We start from the raw sequence: 24,802 nt of genomic DNA, 5'->3' as shown, positions 1-24,802 counted from the left end.
TTTTGTAGAGCCTGGGGATTCACAGGTTACCACAAGCACATCAAATGACACTGCTAATCTGGTCAAATCGGAGGTGGGGTGGAATACGTCCTCACTTTTGCGTTCTCTAATACCAATTGGAAAACAAGGTCACAAAGATCTCATTAGTGTTTTCTTCTGTGTTGCATGTAAATAAGCATTGGAGCGTGTGGCAAGCAGCGTGACCCAGAAACAAGCGTAATGTTTGTCATTTAGTAAATAAAATGGCAACAAAAATAGGCATTTTGACAGCTGATTTCAAAGATGCAGCATAGCTGTCAAACCACCCACACTTGGACGTTAATTAAATGTCAAGCCTGGAAGGCAGATAGAAAAGTATTTAATGGCATGAATGAGAAGAAATGATAGTCTGACAATATGTGACCCATAGGCCATTGAAATCAAAAGAGCCATCACACAAATAGATTGAAGATAAAGCCCTTCAAAAAAAAGGAAAATACAATGATTTGTTCAATTTGTTTTAGTTTAATAAGGATAAATCCTTATTTAAGCAACTCTCTTTACTCTATCCAGTGTCAATGTCTTTATTACAGATTGTCCGTCTCCTTGTCCCCAATTCAGGGCTTGGTGCCCATAGTTAGGGATAGGCTCCAGCACCCCCTGTGACCCTTTTGAGCAAAAGCATTTTGGAAAATGAATACTATGATTGTAGTTCATTTACTTTAGTTGTTTCTTGTCTTATGAAATCATCGACCACCCTATTACTGCCAGTTCTGACAGTTATACAGAGTCCAAGCCCTGAACTTGAATCAGCTATCATCATTACTGGGCTGTTTGCAAACTCGGCAGTCTCTAATGGTTCTAAATTAGCTCTTTACTGCAGCTATTCGATAGTCTTAGTATAAGTAGTGTGGTCAGTGGGACAGATTGATTGCTCGTCTTTAATTACAGGTCTGACTCACTGCAAACCCGGCACCACTCAACATTTTCCACTCCCATTCGTATAAAAACACACTTGCCCTGTTCACGCTTGCAAATTATCATTCTCTGTGTATTGTACTTGAAGTTGTTTGATTTGGGAAAATAAAATATTCGAAGACAATCTGTAGTGACCGGGTGATATTTTTGCACCATTAAATGCATAATCACTAAATAAAACCCAAAACAGTCCATCAATCCATCCATTTTGGATTTTTTTAAATTTAACATTTCCATAAAACTAAAACATATTAGTATATTATCACTATTGAATTATTGCTGAAATATTAGGAAAAACTCAGCAATGTTATGGTCAAGTGCAACATTTTTAATGTTAAATATCTACAGCTCAACTGATTTTTTATTTGCATTCCTTCAAATGACAAACTATACATTATTTAATTTTAATGAAGTCATTATAAAACAAACAAATATTTAACCACACTGAGCTATATCTACTTTGGGAGATATCTTTGCAATACAGCATAGAAGCATTTTGGGGACCACCGCTTGGTGTTTCGAGAGTGTGAGCAATTGAAAAAAAGCAATTTAGAGTTAGAAATGAAGGCACAAGTTCCCCTCTCAAGGAAGGCGTAGCGAAGAAATGTAATGTGTAGCTGATATGGCTTAGCTGACATGTCCAGAACAAAGATGTGAGCAAAGAGGTGCTTGGGTTGTTTATCCTGTGCAGAAGAACACGTGCACAAGGCCATCTGTCACCAAATACATCAGCTTCCTGAGTGCAGGAAGGATCAGAAAAGAAGGCAATCAAAATGATGAAAACAGGGAATTCTAAGTGCAGGTGGATGCAGGAACATGTACATCTTACTGGTCCAATTCCCCAAAATATCCTCTGTCAGTTTTGTCCTTCTACATCTGTTTGAGAGCCAGGAGTTCCTGGGGTAAGTGTGCATATATACACACACACACAAATGCATACAATGTGCGAAATAGACAGGAATGCTAGAATGTCGACCTAAGGCCACAACCAATTCTAAGATTTAATTATAGATTTAATAGAAAAGAGGCAGTGCACCTAGGTTTGCCTTTTTCCGCCGCTGTCACAATAATCAGGGCCAAGTCACATGGGGAGGGAAATGTTTCATCTACTGTTGGATTAAACCTGACTGCATAACATATAATTTGGCAAGTACACATACCCTACTACCACCACCACCACCACTTCTACTACTACCACTGCTACTACCACCACTACTACTACTAACTTGTGCCTGACTTTGACGCACGTAGCTTGGCTTCTCACTCAGTGACATTGTAAGTGTGTCCGTAAATGGTTGCCCTGCGATTGACTAGCGATCAATATAGGGCAGAGGTGGCCAACTCCAATGGGCCCCTATCCAGTCAGTTTTCCATCTCTCCCTCTACCAACACAAATGAAATATATAATCAGGATCATTATCAAGCTTCAATACAGCGTGCTGATGAGTAGATCATTTGACTCAAGTATTGTAGAGGACGAATATATCAAAAAGACACAGGATATGTGACCTCAAGGACTAGAGTTAGACACTCCTAGTATATTGAATTAAATTGACGAGAAAATGGCCGGTGTTCACATCTTTTTTATCTTTGCCCGAAAAGATAGCTAATTTGTAGTTTATGTGAAACGGAAAACAGAAATTGGTGGAGTAGTCTTGTAAAGCTTATCCATTACTGACTGATTAAATATTAACCAACAACACCAAATATACGCCGAGACATTTGATGATATTATTATCTACTACTTACAAATAGGTTAAAACAAATTGACAATGCATCTGGTATGCATTGTAAATTGATATTCATTCATTCATATGTTATTCCTCCATATGGCTTATCCTCACCCGAACCCCTGTTGTCTTACTTTTTGTTGTCCACACATTCATCGATTCTCTGAAACACTAATCCTCACTTGGACCATGGGTGTGCTAAATCACCCCAGGCCGAGTGGAGTAAACCCTGGAATGATAATTGGCCAAAATCTTCTGAAACTACAGTAATATTCTTACATAGAATATCAGAGTTTGTAAACAGCAATAAAAGAAGGGCAAGTAGCAACCATCAGGAATGTGCAAAAGACCTTTTTAAAATATGCAGGCACTAATGATTATTCCTGCATATACATTTGCAAGAAGGGTAAGGAAACACTGCTTCAATTTGTCTTTTCCTCTGTTTCTGCTTCTACCCTACAAATTGTTGGTTTCACTTTTCATTAGGGTGGATCAATAAGGCGGATCAGTGGCTCATGAGGAGGATATGGCATCGCAGACACCCCACGTTCCTAACTTGCTTTCTTTTGCTCTATGCTGACTGATTCTAAGATACAGTATCTTCACAGGTCTTTCCTCCCTGTGGGGGGAACATAGGAAGCAGCAGGAAGCTTTTCAAAGGCCAAAGAAAGCAACATAGTGGCAGAAACGATGAGCTCATTAGCAGCGTGCAATATTGCTTGAACATTAGTACCCACATTATTGAGGAACCCTAGAGTATCATGGATGAAGTCACTTCAAATAGTTTGGTATGTATATTTTTTATTTTATTTATTTATTATTATCTTACAAATAACTCAATCTTGAGCATTTTAATTGGTCCATTTCCTCTTTGATACAAGAAATAAGACTGATAAGACTACAGTGAATCCTCAATGTTTTTAGACACAATTTGGACAGATTGTCCTCTCAATTTGCTAGTTTTTCATGTATTTATATTTTTAAACTGAGCTGCTGTTCATATTTGTGCTTTGGCAATTAAAAAAAAAAAACAACAACAATTTTAATGGTGTCTAAAAAACTACATAGTATCATGTGTTAAGTGTTTAATTCAGACTCACCAAGCACAGTGAGGCGGGCTGGACGGGATCTCATTGCAGCTTGGACAGCTTGACACTCAAACACTGCATCATCCATCAATTCCACACGCTGGATTCGCAAATGATGTTCTCCTGAGCCATGGTCACCAATTACTGTATAACGGGGATAACCTGTTGCACAAATAATATTTGATCATTTTAGTCCCAATTTAAGACAAATACATGAAGGTATTTGTTAGAGATTTTCTGAGGAACAGGAAAGTAAATGAAAAGCACATTTTTGTTGTTTTTCTGTGCAGCCACACAAAATGAGATCAAACAGATTGCTCACTTCATATGTAAGTAAAAATGCATCTATTTGTATAATAGCCCTCCTATTCCATAATAAGATACAATGGTCTTAAACCATACACAGTTTTAGCTTGCTGCTTTCAATGATTTGTCGGTTAATATCACAAGAAAGCACAAAAGTATCATGAGGCATACATTTGAAATAATTCGAGCCAATTACTCCCTTAACTAACATAGAAATATACATCGAAAGACCATTTCCAATTACATAACTCCACTGGGGAAAATAAGCAGTACAAATCGTGTGTTGACATGTTTTGAACCATCTGGAATTGATACCCCCACGGATCTATTTTAATTCCTTTCTAGTCTATTGTTTGTAATTATTGAGGTTGGGGGTTGTATCTAGGTTGTAGTGATAGTCGGGCAGGAATTTAAACCATGCACTCACCATGGCGCACACCCCATAATATTAGTTGTATTTATACACATGTTTATCTTTGCACAGCAGGCAGCATCCCTATGTCAAGTAAGCTGGAGACTATCAAGATGAGATGTTATCAAGACGGTCGGGGTGGGAGATATAAGCTATTAATGAAATGTTTACTACAGAGAAGTGTCAATTTTGACATTCTTTCTCATAGTGCTTGGACCATCTTGACAAAATATGTGTTGAGTATATGTTCCACTGAACCAAGTCATCTATCCCTAACCTTGACAGTGCTGAAGATACATTATAAATGGTAAAAAAAAATATTTGATACCTTTATGGCAGTTAAGGATACCCTTTATACTCAATAATACACCTAACTTATGCATGAATGTTTATGATGGTACAATAGTGATTGGTTAATTTCGGCAAAATGCCTTAATTTATTTTTTAGTATTACCTTTTGGAATAGGACTATTCTGTTCCTGTGGCAGTCTAAAATGATTGCATTTTATTCTAATCTCTTGATCTGGTCCCAAAATGTGGACTAATTTGAATTTTAAGGGAAGGTAAACACTTGCTTTTTCTTATATATTTTTTTCCACATATAGGGAACACATCATGTCCTACCCAACCAGATAATGATGACCATTTGTGATTTGTATGTACACGGGGACATTGATTTTTGGAGTCAGCAAAATTTCGGAGTCATAATGTGGTACCGAAAGCAAACAATGTAAAATAGGCCCATTAAGAAGTAATGAATCCATTAAGGGGGAATGGATTTGTCTTGAGGCTGGATCAATGTTATGTGTGTTCATTGGGGTGAAGCGTGTGCGTGTGCTGTGCACGAATCCGAGTAAACAAATACACACTTGAGGCGTGGTCTAATGATTTAAGGCTTTTACCTAGAATTTATTTCTCCCATTTTAATGGGGTTAGAGACAGGGTTATTTTCAGGTGGTCAGTATACATAAAATTAAGCATAACAAACCCACATTTATGCATGCACCCCCCCCCCCCCCCCCGACACCTGCACAAACACAACTATTTCCCCTCATCGATGAGCATCCACCAACTGTCGCAGACTCACCCAAGAGCTTCTGTTCATGACCAGCATGTATGCCAAGCACATCAGGGACACAAACATTTCAATTTCTATTTTTTACTGTGCGTGCAACCCAGAAAGAATTAATTTGGTGCTGTTTTATTTATTTATTTATACCACAATCATCTACAAAGAGGATGTGTGCTATATCATTCATATTTATGACACTGATTGGTATTTTCTGAGGGTCTATTTCACTTCCTCCTTCACAAACAAAGAGGAGAGAGGAAATTTGGAGCTATGGTCTCATTTTAATCACTCTAACCCACGAACGGCGGTTGGTCCCAGACGGAGCACGCTATTGCAGAAGCACTCTCTCTCTCTCGCACTGAATAGTCAAGCAGACGTATATCATTGAAATGCTGCACGCAACATTTAATTTGGCACACTTTTTATGTATACAGCTGTCGCTTTCTTTCCACTGTGTACATCCATTGCATGTACTATCATTATTTCACTGCAGCATGCCTATAATATCTATGTAGGCAGGAGGGATAAAAGGACAGCTGCAGTGTTTTTTTATATATAATTTTTTTAGAAAGTGTCATAATGAATGAATATAAGGCTTTCAATCTATACCACATAGTTTCTTCCTCGGGCAAGGAGCTGTTTCACCCTATAGAATACTTTGTATATTTTACTGTGGCAATAAGGCATGGGGCATTCTGTTGCATCATTCTGGAAATTACTCATTAGTATCCAAAGGGACAGTTTTACCACTAGACTTACTGTTTAATTGTAATCTCTGCTAATGATGTTTTTGTAACTAGGTTTATTTTCATTGTTTCTAGGAAATTTAAAACTTAGTGGATCTGAAGTTTATTAATTTCAAATCATACACCTACTGAGTACTAAACCACATTGTGCAAATATCTCCATGTTCAAGTCGTATAATAAACAATTCGTTAAATGGTTTGATTATTCAACACTTTTATGGATTCTCTCATTCAATAGTTGTCACCGTTCGAATTATTTGTGATGGTGTTACGACAATCTATCACGGCTAAATATATGAACGACGGTAAAGCTGTCATTGTGTGATGACAAACAATTTATGAATGCAAACTGATTCATTTAGATTGTAAAGATGATTCATTGTTTTCTAATTTGCTGACTATTTTCTTGATGAGCTTTTCAGTTAAGTATTGGACAGATTTAGTAAATATGTCCTTACCTGAGAGGTCCCTTCCCACCCCAAGTGCCAGACCATCTTTAATCCACAGGACAACACCATGGTAACCAGGGATAGAACATGGTAATGTCACAGGTTGGCCAGCTACCACTACCAAGTCCTGTGGCTGCTGGGAAAACATGGACTCTGCACCTAAAAGCAAAATAGGGCAAAAAAACAGTTAGCCTGGAAAATCATTTTACTATTTCAATATACTAGTAAGTAGGAGAAAATTCATTTTTTTCTCATGTTACCAATAACTGAAGTGTACCACAAAGGCAAAAGTAAATAGCAAATGACCCATATGGCAAATGCTAGCAATTCCACACACATCTCTTGTCAGCCACATGTTAAAAGAACTCTTGAGAGTGAGCTACAAATGTATCGTGTTTCTATTCATGATGCAAAGATGAGATACAAGCATCGAGGTGTCAGTACTGAAGTGCCTTCTGAGATACAGCTGCTCCACCTTAAATTGGTTCATTTATGAAGGATGCACTCATACAGCCCGGCTGGGTCTGTTCAAACTGCAGATAACACCATCTTGTCTGCCAAAAGACAAGTGCTCCTGCTGCATACATTAACGTGAGCTAACATCCATGTATTTCAACTATGCCAAATCTATTGCCTGTCCTTCTCTTCTGTGTGTTCAGGCAGACAGAAAGGTGTGTCCAGTGAACTCCATTAGGGAAAGAGCATTTGTTAATGGGGACCTGTATGCTGAAGAGGTGTGTAGATGATAGACAGTGGGACGAATAACCCGAATGTGAAAACTTGCCTTGCCATCATGCTTGTACCACCGAGGTTTAAAAAAAAAATTCTAAATACATTTTTTATTATTATAATTGAGAATTGGTTGAAAATAAAGCATGAAATAATAACATATCATAGTAAATTACCATAATAAATCAAAAGCAAATAGATCCCGAAAGCAAACACAAATCAAAACATCCCAATGTTTATTCCTATAACTTCCGCCTATCTAGTAACTCTTTGAAGATATGATTTATTTGGTGTCACAGGAAATTACTTTACAAATAGAAGACGAATATACTGATTGCATGTGTTGACCTATTTGAAAACCACTTACAAGTAACCGTGTTGGTTTAATATTGGTATCATTGAGTGTTTCAGATATGACCAGAACATTAGCTTATGATAAAAAGTTTGGAACAAAACAATGTACCATTGATTATATGGTGACTATGTAGTATATTCTGAGTGGCTGAGAGAACATTTTAAGAAACAATTTGACAATGTTGAGTGTTTTTTGGGTTCTATTTCAACATTATTCAATACATTGACAATAAACTACAGTATGTCCTTTTGTATAAATATTTTTGTACCAAGAAAATGCAAGTTAATAAATAAAATAATAAATATATATACTTCAAACCTTGGATATGTTACAAGGTACATTTTGGAAAAGACTTGATTACATGGGATTAGCAGTCTCCAGTATAGAATAACCTTATGGGTATACTTTTGCACAGCAGCACAAATAGGAATTTGCCTATATACCACCCACAGGGAAGGAGGATTAGTGGTACTATCGTATAATTTTTTTCCTCAGCAATTTGGATTTGCTAAATCATGCATTATGCGTTTTCATATCTTTGATTAGTGCTTATCTGCCATCATCAGATGGTTACCTTTTTCCCTGTAAAAATCCCCTCATATTTCAACACTCTGTTTAATTCCTATTGACAGACAAGGTCATAGCATACCTATGGAGAACTACATTTAAAAATGCATGTATGTAACATAAAATTAAATCAGCAGAGTTAAGAAATTATATTGCACAACACGATATAAAATATTTCTATGTTTATCATTTAGTCTTAATTATGAGTTAATTATTATCTTGTGGTACTCTTGTCATTTTTAATGTTCTTTAATTATTTAAAGCTTAAATCAAGTAGTATTCTTTTGTTGGCACCTTGACCAAAAGGTCAATGGGGGAACTTCGAAATAATATTTACCCAACATTACGAACAATATGAATGTTTGGATAAAAAAGACAAAAAAAGAACGTATTTTTTCCCCCTTCTTTTTCTAAGAGCATGAGTTGATTTAACTTGTTTTGCTAGTGTACAAAGAGCATATGCCTGCGAGTGTTGTTATAGTTGGTGTTAATGAATGTTCCCAAGGCATTTGAGTGTGTGAATATTCATTGTTTTGGGAGGCGGTTCACAGTGTTACTACTTAATACCACTAAACTGTTGGATGTTTGAAAGACAATGTATTTTCTATTTATATAGGCCCGATCCTTTCGTAAACTAGGTTTTTGTTACACTCATTAATATCAAAATGTGCGTTCCTCAATGTAGCTGGGAATAACAATGGGCAATAGTTATGAATAATAAATAAAGTCCATCACATTAGATTGAGACGTGTATTGTCATGACTTTATCTTCCTCATCATTGTGTTGAGCCTTCTCTTCTGTCCATTCCTTTGTAAAACACACATTGAATGCCGAGTGATAATACAATATGCCTATCTGGAATATAATGCCCGTCATTAGGAGCTGTCAGCGCTGATGCAAATTCACAAAGCAGAGAAGATAAACATGGGTGCTATGGGAAGACACATTTATTCCATTTCTCTCATTGTGTATTAGTGGTGCATGACAGTTGCCAAGGCACAATCAAGATGAATCACCTCAGATGATGACTTCTATAAATTGCAAATGGCAACAGCAGGAGGGTCTCCGAGACACACACTATCATTAGCTACAGGGACAGGGGAAGTGAGATTTCATGGACATCAGAAACTAGAATATCATGGGCAACAAATTGATTATTACATTGCCTAAGGGTGAATTTTTCCAGAGGGCTTCAGAGGATGATGGTCAAAAGGTTGGAAAAGTATTTATTGAGATACATTCCTCTATTAATAGCAGGAAACAAGATAATATTACTTTTTTTTAGCAGAAGTTGAAGTGTACATCTATTTAAGGTAGTTAATATCGTAAGAGATGGACTACCTCACCAGCAGGTGTACTCATACATTGTATTTAATGTTATTAAGTCACAGTTCCTTGGTAAAAAGTGTAAAGACATGATGTGGCTTATTGCGAATTTTTACATAATGGCAAGCAGGGTTATTAAAATGATTTTGAAACAAAGTGAAGCAAAGAAATTCTGTATAATGTGTTAGATTAAATAGGTCTGGTCCCTTTTGTGCCTCCACATTTTTTTATTTGTCCTTTCCTTCTTATATCAGTCTACTTAATTGCCTCTGCTACTGGAGTATTTGTGCCAGCATTTGTTTGCAGTACTCAATGCCATGAGGGCTCCTTCCTTAGAGTAAACACTCAAGTGTTTACAGACCACCTAGGCAGCTGGCAATTTCCATGGAGCTCTTATTTCTAAATCTTGAGAGGCTTTTAAGAAAAGGGAACCTTGATCATGTTTATTAAAGAATGATATGGTCAAAAAGGAGGATGTTGAATTCATTTGATACAGTGATGTAGTCAGGACATGCAGTATCATGCATTTTCTACAGCGTAAAAACTGTGGTTCTGTTTTTGGATTGTGTTGAGTGAAGAAGGTTACCAAGGTTCAAGAAAATGAATGAATCTAGGGAGGCGAATTAGTCCCTAATTGGTCACCAGTTGAGAGAACACCCTTATTCACATTTGTACATGGTGCCCGGTGATAGAGTGGGTAGTACGTCGCCCTCACAGTGGGAGACCTGGGTTCAAATCCAGGTCTGTCCACTTGTGTGGAGTTTGCATGTACTCCCCTGCCCTGTGTGGGTTTTCTCCGGGTACTCCAGTTTCCTCACACATTCCAAATACATGAATATTAGGATGATTGGACACTCTAAATTGCCACTAGGTATTAGTGTGAGCGTGAATGATTGTCTGTCTCCCTGTACCCTGTGATTGGCGACTCACCAATTCAGGGTGTCCCCCTCCTCTAGCCTGAAGTCATCTGGAATAGGTTCCAGCACCGCCTACGATTTACAATACCATCACAATTCAATGTTGTTATCAGGCCTTAAACAGATTTGTTTGCGTAGTAATATATCAATATAACTTTAAACTCAGTCAAATATATTGCCAACTATGAATTACAGCAATACATACAGACTTGGCATCAGGATCATAAGACAGACAAAATACAAGCAGATCAAAAGCTTTGAGATAGAACCCCACTACTATGTAAACAGCTGTCACTATGTCTTACAAAAGGACTATGGAAAAAAAGTTTAATCGATGAATATTAAATATCAAATTGAAATGTCCCTCAAAGAAGGAACGTTTTGCCATTAAAACTAGAGCTGTTGCAGAGCTTTTGTGACTCACTGTAAAATCACCATTCGACACTCTCCCTTACAGTGGAGACATCAATTCCCTTTCATCCTTCTGAACTATTTGCTTTCCTCAGAGACAGCCTCATCCCATTCTTCATTGTGGGCTGCTATGACATTGAAAGAGACCCCTAATCAAAACATTTGTCTTTCTTTCAGTTGGCACACAGAATGGCGAATGAGAGCTGACACCAGAGGGAGACATATTTGTCCCAATCAGGGCCTCATCTCCCTGTCCCCGCCGGGTGAGTGTTTCATCTCGACAGGCCACTGATGAATCCACCACTTAGCCTTGATTTGGAGGAGCGTCTCGCCACCACCAAAGTGCCAGGTTAAATCAGAAGTGACAGCAGCCTAGTCCTGGCCATTACACAAAGTGCATTTACCATTAATGCATGTGAACGCGGTGAATATGTTGTCTTATCTATTGTCATGTGAGCTAAGATTACATTTTTGGTACCTCTATTGGGGATGTGTATTTTTTTTTTTGTCAATATGACGTGATAGCTTTCGGTTTATCTTGATATAAAAGATGGAAGCTTGTGCATGAATATATTTTTGCTGTCGAGTCATTGCAGAGCATCAATACTTACTTTGAATCCCAAAAATGTTGGGGTGTTTATTAAGGGTAATACCACCACAAACACCACACATATGCTACTGAACAGAATGAGTCGTGGAAGTAACCACGCAGCTCAAGGGAGGCTTACCAAGATATTTTTTTTCAAAAGGACCATCAAAGGATTTAGTCCAATACCTCCCAACATTCATATATCCCTCCACTGTCAAATCAAAATTGGGAAAACGAAACGTCAAGTGTGGGAACAGACTATTATCAAGTAGCAGCATTTAATAAATATTTTCCATGACATGTTTACAAAAGAAAGATAGAAGCAAAGAAAAAGAAGGGAAGCGATAAGAAAGGACCTGTCATAGGACCTATTCAACTCAACACCAGTGTAATTTATAGGTTGTAAATTGTCAGTGGTTTCCTACATAAAGCTATGGGGTTGGGGGTGATGATCATAAATGTTCCATTCATTCATCTATTTAGCCAGTTGGACAAGCTGCATTAGTTAAATGTAGACAGTGATAAGATAGGATTCCTTTGGCTAAAGAACCTATCAGACAGTGTACTGATGTTAGAAGGAAGCATTAGCGAAGTGACGAATAAAGCTGTGACATGAAACACGTGCCACATGTCTGAACTACATAAGACACACCTCTGCTAAAAGGGTAATAGATGCATTTTAGTCTGCAAAAACACCATCATACATGCCAAAAAAAGATGAATATACACTAGTTTTAAGTGCATAGAGGGCACCACGTATGCACTAACTCATCATTTCACTAGAATCCCCCAAAAGTCTGTGTTTGGGTTTTTTCCTTTATATTGCATTATTTTCAAGCTGTGTAAAATGTTTTTTAAGGGTTGAAAAAGAGTGGGGTACTGTACATCTTTAAATGGAGATGAACATTTTGTTGTGGACTAGAAAAGTAGATAAAATCGAATTCCTGCAGAGTATGTACATCACTGACATGTTCTGAGTTAAAAGCAGTCACATGTCCCTCGGTTCTCTCCCAGACTTCCACTTTCGCCAGACAGCTCATAGCACAACAATCCCCTCTCTCCACCTTCAATAGCCAACTTCCCCAGCCGCCTGGGGATGTGCTTTCATACTTTCTGTGACCTCACCCACAACAACCCCTTCATGAAAATCTCTCAATCAAAGCTTAATTTGCATTCCAAAGTAGCACTTTACAGCCAAGCCGAGGACATAAAATCACATCTGCTTTCAAATAAATAAATCGAGGATTCAGAAATGGTGTAAAAATGATATACTAAAGGCAAGTGCTGGCCAGAGGACTAAACTTGACATATTTTATGGCGTTTACAGTACATTAGCAAATGCCATAAACGAGCACAGCTGTGAGAGATGCAGTAGTCATAGGATTTAGGGTGAGGCATGGAAGTAATATAAATCGGAGAGTGATGACAGAAAAAGCTTTCCAAGAAGTGAAGTTGGTAAAAGCCCCGAGAAATTGAATTAAATACATATGTTATAGAAAAAGCGGCCTGGCGGGTGAGTGATTAGCATGTCGGCCTCACATTTCTGTGGTCTCGAGTCCAAATGCAAGTTGGTCTTGCTGTGTAGAGTTTGCATGTTCGCCCCAGGCCTGCGTGGGTTTCCTCCCGGTACTCCATTTTGTTCTTTTTATTTTACTCAACCATTCTAGCGTCCTCCCAGGTTGTTGTTTTTTTTTTTTTGGCCTGGTCACTGAACTGCACTCATCAAGTTAACCTTGCTTGTAACCCTTAGATGCAGTTGCCTGGTTAGTCTGGTATTTTGTAACATTCCTGGGCAGGATGCCAGTTGACAACTCATAGAAATAAAAATAAAAATCTGCAAAGCTCCCACACAAGGAAAAGTTGAACAATCTCTTTACCCAACCCACAAACATGCAGATGGATAACATGACCCAGCACACATTGTGATATGGATTGGCTCTTTTGTAGTAATACATTGAGCTAATGTTGAGCCATTATAGGTCAGGTTAGTCGAGATTCTCTATTAGCCTTGACAGTTTGACCTTTCAGAAACTAGTCCTCACGGTGCAAATTTTTCACAGTGACCAACCAGAACATGGTAAATAAATGTATTTCTTAGAAACCCAGTGTATCTACATTTTTACTTGTGCATTGTACAGGATGATTGTAACATAATTTATCTGCAAATGACCTCAAAATGTCATTCTAAAATGTGTTGGAACCAGGAATAAAATAATTATAAATACTACTATTTGTTTTTCATGAGGGCAAGAACAGCGGATGTGAACTATTTTGTACAAGAATAATGTACTGGTGCACATATTTTACTGCAAAAATCCAACTGAATTCTCCTAAGTTAGACTTCCAGTGGCCTATTAGTTTTAAATAAAGCAGAGAGTAGGTATTTTCAGTTTTATAGCATATCTCTGAGAGGCACTTAAAACTCCTATCAAAAACTTTTTTTAAATTTTTTATTTTTTATCACAGCGCCTTACAACTTGATTGTTCTTCTTTTTCCTTGACTGCCATAATCACACCGCAGAGGCCAAACCAGAAAAGTTTTACTTAATACCAGCTAACTCATGGATCATTGTATTGACTCAGTTTCACTCTGTAAAACCTGTAGCCTTGTTTCTGTTTTTCCATCCTAAACTAATTGACTGTAAGGTCAGGTGTGCAGGGAGAAACCCTGAAAAAAATAGTTTTTGTAAGGTTCGATTATAGACGTATGTCTGAAGTATTAAAGGTGACAACTACTGCAGATCATTAATTTTCCGTACAATTTATCCTCACAAGGGTTGCGGGGTGCTGGAGCCTATACTAGCCTGTGGCTAGCAGGCAGGCGACACCCTGAATTGGTTGCCAACCAATCACAACTCAATGAGGCAAACAACCATTCACGCTCTCACTCAATCCTAGGGACAATTTAGAGCAGTAGTTCTTAACCTGGTTTCGATTCTTATTGGGTGACTGTTCAAATGGAAAAACCCATTAGCTCTATAATCTTAAACTTAATGTATTGTGCTCTTGCTTGGAACTCCATAATCCTCTCTCAATGCAAAGAGCGAAACACTCTAAAACGGGACTATTTTGTGTCTATCACAACTGCAAAGCCATTGACTCAACTTTCCAAAACACGCAAACTAATCTCCGATCTTTAGGGACCTAGGATTTTGTCTTGTGAACTGATGAAAGAATGCATAAATAAAGGATGTAGAGAGGATTTTAGCCAGTGGCAGAGTAGTGGAACAGACATAATAGGGAAGAGGAGGTATGCACACAGAGCAAGACTGAACTGTTTGGACACCTTTGGCTAGATTCCCTAACCTATTACACAGTCTGGATCCAACTTCACATGTCATTAGTGGTGGTGTAAATCAGCAATTAGGTACACAAATGAAGAAATGTCAGCTATTACCTGGAGCACCATAGCCTAACAAACATTGCCACAGAGTATTCCCAGAGAGCCAGGGCACCTCATCTGATGGCAGCCAGCAAACCACACATACAATACTCATCAGTTGCCAACATTGAATCAAACACACACCCATACATGCACTTAAATGCATACAATAGATTGTTTTTGGAAAACTGCAGGACCTACACTATAGTGTTTAAGCACATAGGGTTATCAATTTATCCACCAAAACTTCCAAAATATAAAAATATAAAAAGTCCCATCCAGGCAAGGTAAATTCTAAAATTATATATAAAGTTTGCATAACCTTCTGAATAGGTGAAACATGGTCCAGGCAAATACAAAAAAAAAAATGCTGTATTGGGCCTTAGAGAAGATTTGTGTTATACTGAGTGCTGTTCTGTTTAAGTGCTGTCATTAGAGTTGTTCTAATTAAGCAGTGATGCAAACAGAGACCCCTCTTAACTGCAGGCACTACAGCTAAAATAGAAAACTCACTGCAACTATTTCTGCAGACTTACCTTGTGGAGAACCTTATTTTAGTCTATGATTGGATCAGATGTGAAAACTCAGTGCCCCAGATTTTATGTAAGTCCAAATGTTAGTTTGGCACAGTGAAATACAGTATACATCTATATACTTGTTATACAATCCCTGATGGAAACATTTGAGTTCATCTTGGACTTCTACCCTCTAGGGTTCTACTTATGCTAATGTAAGTTATTAAAGTAAACAACTACATTAACCATGGGGAGGCCTGTTTCAGTGTGCGCCCCACTTCTTAGGGTGTGAAGAGAGTGAGAAATGACAAACATTCAGTACAACTCATACTGTTGGGGTTGTCTGTGACCCGTCTTTCTGTGTAAATCCCAAAAGATGCCCCTTCCTTGTTATCATGATTTATTTTTGTTCTGTGCATGTGAAAAATGTAATTTGACACCTCAAAGCTAGATATCGTCATAGCATGTTATCTATTATTGTTATGTTATTATGAATCTCATTGGTTATGCATTGCACATTAAAACTAGACAACAGATGAAGCACTCAAAGCTCCCGATAATAAACCTCAGGTCAAACCGATTTGCACATATGAATTGGACATGCCTGGGCTATTTTTTTTTGGACATTTTTATGTTTGACACTTTATGGTTTTCTTTGCTGTGAAAATGACATTTTCATATCACGTATTCAATCTTGTTAGTCATTTATTTGTTCATTTTCAGGATCAAAATAAACAAATCTTTACTGCTATATATATATTTTTTAAATGCGATATGTCGGACTAAAACTGCCTGTTCATTACCCGACCATTGCCCTCAGAGAAACATATGCACCAATATTCTACAAAGTTATTCCAAGACTAAAAACTAGAAAAAAAATTAGATTCATGGCTTGGAGTCCTTTGTTCTTTGAGTTCTTATCATATAAGGAAATTGAGTTCCACTTGAAGGCATGTTTAATAGATTTTCATATGCTATATAGGAAACTGGATGACTTTCAGTTTGAAGATGAGAAATTCTCCCTAACTTTAGACATTGCCGTGGCTTTAATGATTGAACATTATACAGCACCACCATAGATTTGAAATAAAGCAATCATGAGCTAAAATGAAGACTTTCCGCTGTAATTTCAAATACTTCCTCTCAAAAAGCCTCAGCAATTTAACATCGCAGAGCACAATTTACTTCTCAAGGCAAATAGCCGTCCATGGGCTGAACTTAAAAGGTCTTCATTCAAGTATTAAACATGTTGGGTTTACTTTAATTGATTCATTTTTATCCCACTACTCCTTACGAGTATCACCAGGTGATGAAGCCAAACCCAGCTAAGTACAGCCAGCAGGCAAAATACACCCTAAATTGGTTGCCAGTCAATTACTGGGCACAATATGACAAGCAACCATTTAGTCACACAATGAAACACTATATGGAAAACAGACTAGGTAGGTGCACTCGAACACAGCAGTTGGTGATCCCTGCTCTAGATGCTTGGAAGTCTGGGGATAGGTGACCACTGAAGGAAGCAGCTCCCTTTGTAGCAATTTAATTTTCAAGCTGAGCCTGGCTCCCAAGCACATGACAGGCGTGACACGCCGACTCCAAACTCGAATGGGAACACATTATTTTAAGTGCGCTTATGAAATGAATTGAATGATAGTTTCCATAAACTGCCCATGTTGCTATTATCAATCCCTGTCTCATAAACACAAACTCAGCCGAGTTGGCACTGGTGCCAGTACGATGTTTTACCTTTGCCCCCCCCCCATCTACTTTCCCACCCTTGAGTATTTTGCTGTTAGTGTCTGGGGACATCCCAGCAGCTTTGCAGGGGATTGTGAGCTTCGGGCTCAATACCCAATGTCTAGGATAGCTTAATGTGACAGAATTCCCTGAACATGCAGCAAAATCATCATCTTCAACCCTGGCAGCAAGAAGCACACACAAAAGAGTTTAGGGAAGATGAGCTGACTGGCTGGCTGTTATCTACCACAAACCCCCCACCATTAAAAAAGGGTTTTGTATGCTAATGAAACTCAGTGGATAAGCAATGGCAGTCAAGAGACAAATGTGTGGGGCATTAAATCATGCCACCAGTCGCATTAAAGAATGATAATAATGGAGAACACTGAGGCATCTCTGGTTATTGATGTGCCTTTTATGACATTCATATTCAAAGCGAGTGACACTAATGTCTATCCTGTGGCACTGTGAGACAACATTGGAGACAGCAAGTCGCTGTTCATTTATTTATCAAATGGGGGAGGGAAGTGGGGGTGCATGAGCTCTTGATTGCTGGTTTGCCTTCAGTGCAGCTATAATATCGTTGTGCAGGTGGATCTAAGCCACCCATTACCCCATTGGCACAACTCTTCCTCTATATGCTGGGAATTGTTCTTAGATTTATTCTGTCTTCGTTTTAAATGACTTTAACATAGCTTAGGCAGATGGCTGGATTTGTTGTCTAGTCCTGGAACAATTTTAAATGTAAGAAGGAATTTTGCTTAATCTAAAAAGGGTCCAATGCATTTTGGTGCGGACAAAATAAAGGAAATGATAGACCTTCCTGCCCCTAGGTTAGTTTCTAGGATTGTTGGCACATGTTAACACCTCCAGGGTGATAAGGTGACAGCTCAGAAAGCTTTTGAACTACACAACCCAAATTCCAAAAGCTTTACCTGTAGGTTTTCAAGAAACACCAGGGTGTACAGGGACAAGATATCTGAACTTTATGCTTTAACGTTTGTGTGCTCTCAGGTCAGCGTGTGGAGGAAACGGGGAGAGTGTCATTAAAAGCGTATGAATGGTCTCATAAGAGAAACAGGGTCAGGCTTAGCTAGGAAAAGGGCATTCCTTTATAGACTTAACATTTGGCTGCAAGAAAAAGCAATCAACAGCTTTTAGCCGTTCCCAACCAAGCATGCATCTTATGTCTCTTATGTCCACTGGTTACTGTTGACTTTGGAAGATCCACTATTTTTATATATATATTATATACAACAAGAATCTTAAAGCATTGCTAGTGCTATCTGATGGACTTTATATGGTCACTGTCATACTTTGTAATAATTTTTTTTTTTTGCTTTATAAAATATTATTTAAAATAACACTTATCTGGGCTATTTTAGCTCTTATGAAGTAATTAGTGTTGGATTACAAACATTCAATTGTGTTCCATTCAATCAAGATAAATCTTCAGTGCAACTGTGTATAGTTTGTAATGCAAATTGGATGAGCATGTCATCTGGAATGTTGGATGGCTGTTGCGTATATATTATCCCCAGTTTAAAATTAGTTGTCCTGCTGTATTCATTCAGAAGGTCATTTTTTTATCTTTTATGAAGGGTGTCATAGCTGCCCCCATGGAGGTCGAAGCGGTTAGAGATTGACGTAATGTGTAGACACTCCAGATTAACGAGGGTCTGTGTCATCTGTAGGAGGAAATACATGTTCAATGACAAAAAGGTTTGCCCTAATTAATAGAAGTAACTGTGCAACGAATGGACAGACAGTATTCGAATTTGGAAGGACGAGAAGGAGAATCAGGACAAAGTGACCTGTGAGAAAAGCATTGAGAGATTGAACGACACCTATGCAAACCTTCATACAGCACATCAAGGACTCCTTGAATCCAAGTAAACATTTTGCTGCAGTAGCATGGGCACAAGACTCTCATTGATTGAATGGTACAGGGGTGAGACATGATTATTTTATTCATATTTGTGTGTGTATATAATTCCAGTTACTCAAATATAGATGATCAGTAGGGCCACACTAAAAAAGGAAAGTTTTCATTTCATGAGAATTTTACCTTAAGGAATAGATAAACAGCCAGCCTTAAAACCGATTTGCATTATTAAATCGCATTACATATCTTTTTCCATAGAAATGTTAAATCTACACTTGGTTTAATATTACTCTTCTCCAATTTCTGTGAAATTAAACTAGATGAAGCAACGCTGTATTATAGTTTCTACATGATTTTCAAGTTTTTAAATTGTTTTTAATTTTGATTTAAACCATTATTTCTATGGACATAACGATGAGTTCCTCTCCACAACTCAAAATCCTCTCATTTGTACAAAAGCCCAATTTGACACCTGTCTCATCATTTGCAATTAGACATTATGGGACATAATTGGCCATCTGTTTTAGCCATCTTGTACTCCTGGAGAGGGGCCATATTTGTCTCCTGCAACAGTAGAGTTGCCAATGCTCTCTTGTGACCTTTACAACAAAAAGTACCGGTAAGTGGCCATGTCAACACTTGTTAAAACAACAACTCAATTATATATAAAATACACACATTCATTTATTCATTTTCTGTACCTCTTATCCTTGCTAACAATGGACAGGAGGCAAGATAAACCCTAAATTGGTTGCCAGCCAATTGTAATGGTAAAATGTAGAAAACAAATAATTTTTTCCTATGGACAATAATCATATGAATAATAATAATTCAAAAGGCTGCCTTAGTTGTGACACCAAACTTATCCAAGTCGTAATAAAGATTCCATTAAATGTCAGATGATTACATTACACCCACCAATGAATTCTCATTTAACGGCAACTAATGTTATAAGAATATTTTGTCCTGTAAAATATACACATTGTCTACAAAATTATGTTCAGCTCTAGTGATTCTTAGCAGGTTGTAATTATTATTTATTTTCTGTCCATCACAGTTAACACTCTGTATCCATTTCCACTTTTAGCCCCACCTGTGACCCATCATCAGCTCACCATCATGACAGACACCATATTCCTGATGACAGGCAAGGAAATGTTGAGTGACAGATGCGTTCATTACTTTACTCCTGTCAGTCATGCTGCCTGACCAGTGGGAACAAGTGTTTCCCTAAGCTTTTTGTCTCTCCACTGATAGTCCCCACTGTTGACATGTACGATTTGACCATACACATTTTGATATTGAAAGAATCTAAAGTACTATATTGTTCGGTAACATAACACGTACCATTCTTGTATGAGAGCAAATTATATCACAAAAACTGTTAAAAACTAATGAAAATAATGACCATTATTATTGATTTCAGCCTTATATTCCACTTAATAGCAAATGTGCCAGATGTTTAGATTTATCTACACCTATTTCCAACATGACATGATTCAGTTGGTAAAAAATCAAGTCTTGCAAAATACTCCAATCATTTGCTATATGTTCCAGAGAGAAAACCTTCAAAATACAACGAGAACAAATTGTGATCATTTAAACTCAAGACAGTAATAAAGCACTCCTACAACTTTTCCATGAACAATTTTTCTATTTGATGCCAGCAGTGAATTTTGCGCATTGGATGCCAAGGGATACATAAAGGCTCAGATGAGCGCAAGTTGTGTGTGCCAGTCGACTTCTCATTGATTTGCTTCATTTTTCTAGGTTGGACTAAATCAATTCATGTTGACATCAATACTAGCTTAGTAACTTCAGGGTGAAATGAAGCAAAGAGAATAGTTTTGCTCTGTGTGTTAAAAACAACAAAAAGTTATGTTGGGTATATACATATGTAAACCCAGTTATGCACATTTTAGAATAGATAATATATTGTGGGTTGCAAGCGAGTTTGTTCTCATTTTATTAGTAGGAATTTTCTGCTGTGTATAATTTCATGAGCAAATCGTATCTTATTGAATTAGGTTTAAGGGAAATTATTATTTTTTTTACTTCGTTCCAACCCATCCATGTTTTCCAATTCCATTGCTATGATTGTGATTTTGTCCACAGAGGTAGATGTCTGCTGGTTTCTTTCCCACCATGACAAAATATGACAGATGTGTTTGGGCAGTAGAGTACCAGAGCTGTCACAGAGCATTAGGCTTACGTAGTTATGAGCGGAAATCACAGGCTATTCTCACAAGGCGATTCCAATCATTGTGCCACCGAGACATGTACAGCAGATTCTATTCTCTAACTTCATTTTGTTGATCCACAATAGGGTTATCTTCAGTTCAAAGAATATGCTATGAATTAGAAGCAAAAGACAAAAGACAGTAAAAGATAAAGAACTATTCCAAAAACGAATAAAATATCTATTTATCTGGGGGCCTTTCATTTGAGCTTTGCAAAGCTGACAACTTTGACAGGTATCCTAACGTAGCTTTTCATGCTCATTTCTTATCGGCTGCTTAAGCTGCCAGGACCCAATCAGTGAAACACAAGGAGAACAATTGTTGATAAAAATCTCCTAAAACTGACAATAGATCCCCTTGAAAAATGCTGCATTGGAATGCAATAATGGGTAATGTGAAGGACTCTTTGTTCTCATACATGCTGGCAAAATTAGTCCTTAAACATTCTAAATGCTCCATAAAAATGCTGACTAGGACAATATTAATGAATCACCTTTTGTCCCTGTTATCAGCTCACCTGTGGTCAGTTTAAAGAATGGCAATTACCCCTGATAGCGATTATAACAGAGGATAATGTCAAAAAAGACATGACTTTGCAAGCAACCTTGGAAAAAGGGTATTTGATCTTCATAAAACTGTTATAATAAGCATATACTGTTCAAATGCGGGAAGGGGAATCTTTTAACTAAATGATGTACTACAATCACTTCATAACACCTAAAAGAAACAATCAGGGGGGAAATAAGGCTAATGGACAAACAATTTTAACTCAGTATTAGAAGACAATTAGCTATTAACCAATTTACAATTAGCAGACACTATCAACAAGACATGCTTTTCACTTCCAAGTCGATATTTTGCAACATTAAGATACGCAACTTTCTTCTGCGTTCTGAGATGAAACCAGAAGCTGTTTAAGGCACAATTTGAGACTTGTATTAGTACACCCTGTGATGTTCCGTGTGTCTGTAGTGCCCAAGATGGACTCTAAATTCTTCTTTAATCTTTTCTCATTTAGGAAGGATGGTGGGTACATTGGACCTCAGAGAACATGTGTGAAGCGCAGTTGCTGTCAACATAAGTGAGGTCACAGTAGAGGTCAGCGTTATTATAACCCTCCGGGATAGATGGTCTTTGTGTAATACTATCAACAGGAGTCTCAGCAAGAGTCTCACTTAAGCACACACATGATGTTGACTTTCTATTTGTCTTAGGAACCCAAATTTTAAAGCGTGGATATGTTTTGACAAATCATATTGTCATTCATGTGCAAAATCCTGATGAGAGTTTATTTCCAAGCATTGTACATTCAAATATTCAATTGGAAAAATAATTCCTGTTCTATGTCCCACTGGCAAGCCAAACTACCCCAGCTGTACAATAATGAATTTGAGTATCACATTTACATGCTTTATTTTTGTCTAGCTCCTTATTATGTTTCTAATTCAAGTCAATGAATACTATTCCCAAGAAGGTGAATACCTTTGTCCTCCAAAACATAATGCACATTAAGCAGAGAATAACTCAACTCATAAAATATGCAATCACCCTTACTCCGCTTTTGCTGTAACCTCTCCACTGCTTCTGACAAAACTGAGCAAGGCATGCTAATCGGTGGGAAGAGGCGACTACACTTACTGCTAATCCATTCTGGAATTACGGGGGAGAACAAATTAAGAAACTTCAGCTCATTATCTGAGTTTTAATTCGCCGGCCCTCCTGGCATAATCCCTAGTCAGCCTCTTCAGTTAATTATACCGCAGTGCCGGATGAGAGGCCATTCTGTTTCTGCGGTTTCACGTCCTTATGTTGAAGCTACACATTGTGGTATAAAAACATTCAACGTAATAGACAGACAAATTTGTTGTCACACACTACAATGATACAATACGATTAAATGTAAACAATTATATATTAAAAAATAATCTTTTATCATATGTGGATATCTTCTGGGGAATTTTCAAGACTAAATAGGTTTTCTCTGTCTGTACCACGTTGACAAAAACTGAACCAAAAAAATGCAGAACACTTTTTTTTGTTCGTTTTAATCAGTGTTAGAATTAATATTTCTTCTTTATTTTCAAATGGTTAAGTTTCATTTTCTATTTTAGTTTCTCTTATTTTTTTCATTGCATCCCCTTGTGCATATGAGGAATTCTAATTGCTGCTGTCTTTGATAAGATGAGACAGAGTAAGAAAAAAAAAAAGCTATTTCTGCCGAGGTGCCCACTAAATGATTTACTGGCAATGACAGTTCGGCTCAAGTCTGAGAATTGATATTCTGTAGACAAACTTATGATGCTGTCCTTTTTTTGAGAAGGAGGCAGAGAAGCATAAAATTAGATTTGACACGTGTGAAAATGCTTGCAGATTCACCTGCACCTGTAAGTCGTAGTAAAAATGGTGCATGTGTCTTCTGGTATTTTCAAATACTAAATGCATTTTATTGCATTGTGTCCCATATTTAGACAACAATTGAAACATATTGTTCATCACATATTTAATAATCAACATGTGATTTTGTTTTGTGTCTTTGTTGCAGATAAATCATATATTTTTTAGATTGCTGGTGTGGCTACCAGCATCATAGAAGTTCTCTTAGTTGTATGGAAAGAATCACATTTGAACCTTTCATTACACGAGTTATAAGGCAGCCACAAGAGAGGGCTTTTGTAATTTCAAATATGGATGAGTGGCCATAGAGCATCAATCAGGAACAATGGGTGAATAGTTGTATGGAGGGACATATGAGCAAAACTACGCTTTGAAGCCACTTCATGTGGACCACTTATCGTGCTAGAATAGCTGTTGAAGTTGTTATAATCCAATGCTGGTTTTGTTTTAACTCCTTTTTTTATTTTACGTTTGTCTCATCTATTTTCAAGCCCCACTTTAAACAAAAATAGGACTAAATAATTAACCCATTGCAGTGGGCACTGATAGACAGGAGAGAGGCTCCCATTTCACCTCCCTCACCAAACCACACAGTGAGAACATTGATTTGTGGGCTACAGGAGGTTAGTGTGGGGGCCACTTGCCATAGATCTCCCATCAAGCTAATGAGGCTTGGCATGACAGATTTGGTGATTAGGTGAACAGAGCACACTGCTTGTGGCATGTTCTGTCACTGAGTAATAGATGTAGGAGTCCCCCAGCAGAGCATTGCTGTTCTCCATTTGGATCTTATTAAAGTAAAACAAAATAATCAAAATAAAAAGTAAATACAAACTAAATGGCAACTTTATTTAGACATTTCTTTTGTGATTAAGTTTAAAGAGACGACAGAAACTTAAAACCTTAAATGTAATCCGGCTATGTACAAGGTAATTACATTGCAGTTTCCATTAAAGCTTTTGCTTTCATTTTTTTGCAAACATCAAAATGT

General features: G+C 37.5%; 1 protein-coding gene across 10 annotated transcripts in view; it reads right to left on the bottom strand.

The window, feature by feature from the left end:
- kirrel3b (kirre like nephrin family adhesion molecule 3b) overlaps positions 1-24,802 on the bottom strand; it is an 81,117-nt gene that overhangs the window by 25,779 nt on the left and 30,536 nt on the right. For 9 of the 10 annotated variants that reach the window (XM_077722626.1, XM_077722627.1, XM_077722628.1 and 6 more), the window contains 2 exons: positions 6,770-6,919; positions 3,788-3,937 (listed from right to left, as the gene is read on the bottom strand). In XM_077722626.1, coding sequence (XP_077578752.1) covers positions 3,788-3,937; positions 6,770-6,919 — 300 coding nt within the window. Of the gene's footprint in view, positions 1-3,787; positions 3,938-6,769; positions 6,920-10,668; positions 10,728-24,802 lie in introns of all 10 variants that reach the window. The other variant, XM_077722631.1, reaches the window with a different exon arrangement.

The sequence above is a fragment of the Stigmatopora nigra genome, chromosome 8 (assembly GCF_051989575.1).
Source record: "Stigmatopora nigra isolate UIUO_SnigA chromosome 8, RoL_Snig_1.1, whole genome shotgun sequence".
Classification (NCBI taxonomy): Eukaryota; Metazoa; Chordata; class Actinopteri; order Syngnathiformes; family Syngnathidae; genus Stigmatopora; species Stigmatopora nigra.
Note: the sequence above shows the minus strand (reverse complement) of the source record. Positions and strands in the feature narration are given on the sequence as shown.